At 42.8% G+C, this 6,417-nt stretch overlaps 1 protein-coding gene across 1 annotated transcript; it reads right to left on the bottom strand.

Moving 5' to 3' along the window:
- Positions 1 to 3,313: 3,313 nt before the first annotated feature.
- Positions 3,314 to 4,053, bottom strand: LOC125157301 (ferritin heavy chain-like). The gene has a single exon (XM_047843873.1). The coding sequence runs from the start codon at positions 4,029 to 4,031 to the stop codon at positions 3,483 to 3,485; it is 549 nt and encodes a 182-aa protein (XP_047699829.1). The 5' UTR covers positions 4,032 to 4,053; the 3' UTR covers positions 3,314 to 3,482.
- Between the last annotated feature and the right edge of the window lie 2,364 nt (positions 4,054 to 6,417).

Raw genomic sequence — 6,417 nt, 5'->3', positions numbered from 1 at the left:
GTGTAAAATTTTAATGTTCTCATCCCCCACCCAAAAATCTGTAACTGTGTGGTTTGGGATGTTAACCATACTTATCGTGGTGATTATTTCACAATATATACAAATATTGAATCATTGTGTTGTACACCTGAAACTAATATAATGCTATGTCAATTATATCTGAATGAAAAAATATGGACACAGTAAAAATATTAGTGGCTGCCAGAGGTTTAGAAGGGAGAAGGAAAGAATAGATGGAACACAGAAGATCTTTATGGCAGTGAAAGTACTCTGTGATACTATAATACTGAATACATGTCATTATACTTTTGTCCAGACCACAGAATATACAACACCAAGGGTGAACCTGAATAGAAATTATGACCTTGGGTCAATATAATGTGTTAGTGTAGGTTCATCAATTGTAATAAATTCACCACTCTGGTATGGGATGGTATTAGTGGTGTAGGCTGTGTCTATGTAGGGGCAGGGCAAATCTCTGTGCCTTTCAATTTTGCTATGAACCTAAAACTCCAAAATATAAAGTGTTTAAGAATATTAAAAAAAATCCAGATGGTGGCTTGGATTTGTCTTGTAAGCCATAGTTTGACAACTCATAGTCTAAGACAAACCGGTTTGTGATAAAACTAAATGGGTAAAATGGGGTGTGTGTGTGTGTGTGTGTGCGCGCACGCGCGCGTGTGCACGCACGCATGTGCATGCACGCATACACGCAACAACAAAATGAGAGGTTTCCAATTCAATAATAGCTGTTGAAGATGCAGTAAGTTTTTATTATTTTTGGTTCAGTACTTAGGTGAGAGTATGATTGAGTTTAAAGCGAGGCATCAAGATTATTTTCTTGCTCCCCAGGTGATTTCAAGGCGCAGTCAGGTTTGACAACCAGGATGTTAAAAGTACCACTCAAAATTCAGTGTTCATATTGATCACCTGGGCTCTTGTTAAAGGGTAGATTCCGAGTCATTTGCTCTGGGGTAGGGCTTAATACTATTGCGGTTCTAATCAGCTCTCAGGTGAGGCTGATGCTGCTGGTTTACAACACATTTTGAGTAGCAAGGTGCTCATGCTGGTTTTAATTGCCTGGGATGTCTAGATCCTGTGCAAGAAATTGATGTATTTGGTCTGGGATGGGTCTGGGGCACTCAGATTTTTTAAAGCTCTGCAGGTGATACTTATGTACAGCAAAACTTGAGAATGTCCATGGCAACGTGCATGGAGATTTTATCAATTTTAATTATTTTATCAGTAGCCCCAAGGTGGTCTCCTCTTCCCATCCTGTCTCTCCCTGACACATTCCACTCCATTTCAGGTCCAAACATCCAGATCAGGAGTAGCACTTCGTCCTATCTTTTCCATCTCTGAAGAGTGGAATGTTAGTTAAGTTGGAAAGAGGAGGCTCAGGCAACCTGGGTTTGGGAAGAATACGCAAAAAATGTTCTAGGGGGCGATTTAAAGGGAAGGCTGATTGAAACAGCAACCCCCCCCCCTCCAGGCTTGGGCCTGACTTTGGGGCCTGAAAACAGCAATCTACCCTCCTGACTCCTGGCGGCACCTGACAGCCAAGCAGCTACCAAGGATTTTTCCTTCTCGGTATTCAGAATGACACAGTTGGTTGAAATGCAAGAGCGACCCCCAGTGGCAAAGTACAGATGTGGAATCTTCTCCCCCAAAGGAACACCACCAAGAACTTAGAAGTGGATGAAGGTGGTGGTGATAAATGATGGCTTATGTGTACTCTGTGTGCCAGCCACTGTTGGAAACATTTAAACATATTCACTCATTTAATCTTCTCAGCAACCGATGGGGTTGATGCTTTTATTATCCCTCTTTTACATGGGAGGAAACGGAGGCACAGAAAAGTTAAATTACATGTCCACATTCACCCAATTTAGTAAGTGGCTAGGCCGGGATGTGAACCCAGGCAGTGGGAGGTTAAGAAACCACTATACCAACTGCTTCTCCAAAACTGGAAGGTAGAAAAGACCCCCAGTCAATTTCCAGTTTTGAAAACTCATATATTGATACTCACTCTATGCTTCCTCATATCTAGGAACAGTCCCTTGACATCTGTATCTCTGATCTGAGATAAAGTCAGAAGAGAGTTCATCAAATCAGGCAGAGAAAGAGTGAAAGGATCGAGTTTGACCAAGAAAAGGAAAGGGGCAAGAGCATTTTCTGGGAACTTACTCAGAGGGATACAATCCTCACTTTTAAGAAAGTATTAAAGTACAGTCCTGGTGAAATGTGAAAGGATATTATGATATAACTAAGCTTGTTCTTATTTTAGTAAATGTTCGAAGCGATCTGCAAACTGTAACGAGACTCAAGCTAGCCATGTGTCCTTGATAAGGCATGACAATCTAAATTTTAACGTTTACCTTTGTAACCAACCTGGTACAGAAGAAACATGTTGTGAGTATTTTTCCTAGGCAGGGACAACCTTAGGTTTACATGGATACAGATGTCATTTGGTCAAATTCCACGGATAGAGAGGCAGGCTGAATTTTTAAAGGTAAGCAGAAAAAAATCCATAGAGAAGTAGCATGGGGCTGGCTGTGCCACATTCTCTATACTCTTGTTTCTGGTGAACTTATCCGGTCCCATGACCTCAACACCATCTGTAACTGATGTCACCTATGTGTGTATTTCCAAACCTGACATCCCACCTGAGCTCCAGATTCATTCTTCTGACCCCCTGCATGGCAGTTCCACTTGCATATCTAATAGGCATCTCAGGTTTTACGGGACATGCCTTCCCCACCCCTCATGTTCCCCAGCAAACATCCTCAGATTAATAAATAGCATTACCATCAAGTCAGGTGTTCAAGTACAAATAGCAGAACCTAGATAATTTCTCCCATTTCTCATTTACCTCTGATCCATAAGCAAATCTTGTTGCGTCATCCAGATGCAACTAGAATTTGTCTCAGTCACCTTTTCTTCAGCTTCCTGTCCTGTTCAACCACCAGTGTCTCTCATCGGACTGGTGACAATGTCTCCTGACTGGCCTCCCAGCTTCAACTCTCCCTCACCCTCTGTATTCTTCAAAGCAGCCAGACTCACTGGCTTAACATTTAGGGGGATTTATTCTACCTCATATTCAATATCACAAATTTGAGCTTCATTCATGATTTTGTATTTTATATGTTTCAACCCTTCTGTTGAGGGGATTTTGGGATACCGTGTTGCTTTACTGCAAGATGATAAATTGCAGTGGATATTTTGTACGGCCAGTGCCGCATGTGGCCTGGATACCTGGTTTAAAACTTAAAAGGTTAGGGGTTTTCACACATGAATCAACCATAAACCTTTATTTAGGAACCAAATAACTTTATTGAAACCAAATAACTTTATTTATTTATGGCAAAACTGGAAGAAAAAACTGGAACGTTTTGCAAGCGCAATACTGCAAAATGCATGCTCGGCATGGTGACCAGGGGAAGTTACCATGCCCCCTGTGGCTATGGGAAGGCAGTCCCAACTCAGTTCTTGTCGCTGTTGCCCAGGGTGAGCTTGTCAAAGAGGTACTCTGCCAAGCCATCTTCCGGGGCCCCCATCTTGCGCAGGCTGGTGATGTAGCCCCCCAGCTCTTTGATGACCTTGACTTGCTCGTGCAGGTAGTTGGTCTCCAAGAAGCTGCACAGGTGGGCGTCATTCTTGTCGGTGGCCAGCTGGTGCAGGTCGAGCAGGCTCTGGTTCAGGCTCTTCTCCAGGTGAAAGGCGCACTCCATGGCGTTGAGGCCGTTTTCCCAGTTGTGGCGGTCAGGCTTCATGATGTCGCGGAGGCGGATGCGGCCCCCACGCTGGTTCTGCAGCTGCATCAGCTTCTCGGCATGCTGGCTCTCCTCGTGGGACCGGCGCAGGAAGAACTTGGAGATATTCTCCAGGGCCACGTCGGCGCGGTCGAAATAGAAAGCCATGGACAGGTACACGTAGGAGGCGTAGAGCTCCAGGTTGATCTGGCAGTTGATGGCGGCCTCGCACTGCGGGTGGTAGTTCTGGCGCACTTGAGAGGACGGCGCGGTGGCCATGGCTGGCGGCGCTGGCACCAAGGCGAAGATAGTGGTGGCAGGTCTTCCGCGAGTCTTCAGGGTTGGCACTGTCAGATTGGAAAGGTCGGCAATTCAGGGCGCTGTCAGAGTGGAAAGGAGGGTGCTCTCGAGTGGGTGCTGGGTTCAGACAGCAGCTCTGGATTGATATTGGAAATGGGGTCAGTTACGCAGGATGGGGACTAGTAGAGGGGGAGATCTGTTATGTTTCTGGCATGGGGGTGGTGGTACAAAGAGGGAAAGGCGGGCGGGGCATGAGCGCTGTGTTCCAGGTTCCATCAGAGTTTGGGTGGGGAGGGTGACTTTGCGTTGAGCACCTAACATCTATTAAGTTTTAATTTTGCAACGGTATTTCTATTTTCCAAGGACTGCCTCTTATTCTCTAATTACTCCCTTTTATAGCACCCTGTTGTCATTTTAATTTTTTTTTTCCAACGTTTATTTATTTTTGGGAGAGAGAGAGACAGAGAATGAACGGGGGAGGGGCAGAGAGAGAGGGAGACACAGAATCGGAAACAGGCTCCAGGCTCTGAGCCATCAGCCCAGAGCCCGACGCGGGGCTCGAACTCACGGACCGCGAGATCGTGACCTGGCTGAAGTCGGACGCTTAACCGACTGCGCCACACAGGCGCCCCAACACCCTGTTGTCATTTTAAAACCCCATTGTCCTCAAAATTCTGAAAACAAAAATTTGGATTTTTGGACAGAGTTCTCTCTTTCCTGTTTAAAATGTGTGTGTGTGTGTGTGTATATATATATATATATATATATATATATATATATATATATATATATGGTATAGTTCATAATGATTTTCACTTTCCTGGAATACTTAAAACTTTGCACATTTGTATTTAGTAATAAGGGGTTTGTTTGAATAGCCTAGGTAAGTACATAGATCTAACCTACAGTTGTGAAGTCCTTTTCATTAATAGGCTTCTTATCGAATGGGAGGGGAGAGTGTGTCGATTAAGGAGTGGTATTCTGTCTTTGGGATATATGCTTTGGCGCTTGCTTGTAGGTAGGCTAGGGGCTATCCCAAATGCCAAAAGCTTACCATTTTTCTTTTTTCTTTTTCTTTTTCGAGTTTTTAAAATTCCAGTTAACATGCAGAGTAACATTACTTTCAGGTGTAGAATTTAGTGATTCATTGCTTACCGACAACACTCAGTGCTCATCACTAGTGCCCATCCCCCCACATCCCTTCTAGTAACCCTGGGTTTGTTCTCTATACTTTGTCCCTCTTTTTCCTTTTTTCCCCATGTTCATCTGTTTCTTAAATTCCACATATGAGTGAGATCATATGGTATTTGTCTTTATCTGACTGATTTTGCTTAGCATAATGTACTCTAGCTCCATCCAAGTAGTTGCAAATGGCAAGATTTCATTCCTTTTTATGGCAGAATAATATTCCATCGTGTGTGTGTGTGTGTGTGTGTGTGTGTGTGTGTAAATATACATACATAAATGCCACATCTTCTTTATCCATTCATCAGTCGATGGACATTTGGGTTGGTTCCATAATTTGGCCCTTGTTGATAATGATGCTATAACATCAGGATGCATGTACCCTTTGAATCAGTGTTTTTGTACCCTTTAGATAAATACCCAGTAGTGCACTTGATTGATTGTAGGATAGTTCTGTTTTTAACTTTTTGAGGAAACTCCATACTGTTTTCCAGAGTGGCTGCACCAGTTTGCATTCTCACCAACAGCTGAAGAAGGTTCCTTTTCCTCACATCCTTGCCAATTCTTGTGTTTTCGATTTTAGCCATTCTGACACATGTGAAGTGATATCTCATTGTGGTTTTGATTTGCATTTCAGTAATGATTAGTGATGTTGAGCATCTTTCCATGTGTCTGTTGGCCATCTGGATGTCTTTGGAGAAATGTCTATTCATGTCTTCTGCCCATTTTTTAATTGGCTTATTTTTTGGATGTTGAGTTGTATCAGTTCTTTATATATTTTGGATACTAACACTTTATTGTATCTGTCATTTGCAAATATCTTCTCCCATTGAGTAGGTTGTCTTTTCATTTTGTTGATTGTTTCCTTTGCTATGCAAAAGCTTTTTATCTTGATGAAGTCCCAATAGTTTATTTTTGCTTTTGTTTCCTTTGCCTCAGGACATGCATCTAGTAAGAAATTGCTAAGGGTAATGTCAAAGAGGTTACTGCCTGTGTTCTCCTCTAGGATTTTAATGGTTTCCTGTCTCACATTTAGGTGTTTAATCCATTTTGAATTTATTTTTGTGTATGGTGTAAGAAAGTGGTCCAGTTTCATTCTTCTACATGTTGCTGTCTAGTTTTCCCAACACCATTTGTTGACGAGAATGTCTTTTTTCCATTGGATATTCTCTACTGCTTT

Source organism: Prionailurus viverrinus, chromosome X (assembly GCF_022837055.1).
Source record: "Prionailurus viverrinus isolate Anna chromosome X, UM_Priviv_1.0, whole genome shotgun sequence".
Lineage (NCBI taxonomy): Eukaryota > Metazoa > Chordata > Mammalia > Carnivora > Felidae > Prionailurus > Prionailurus viverrinus.
The sequence above is the reverse complement of the archived record's forward strand: the minus strand, read 5'-3'. Positions and strand labels throughout refer to the sequence as shown.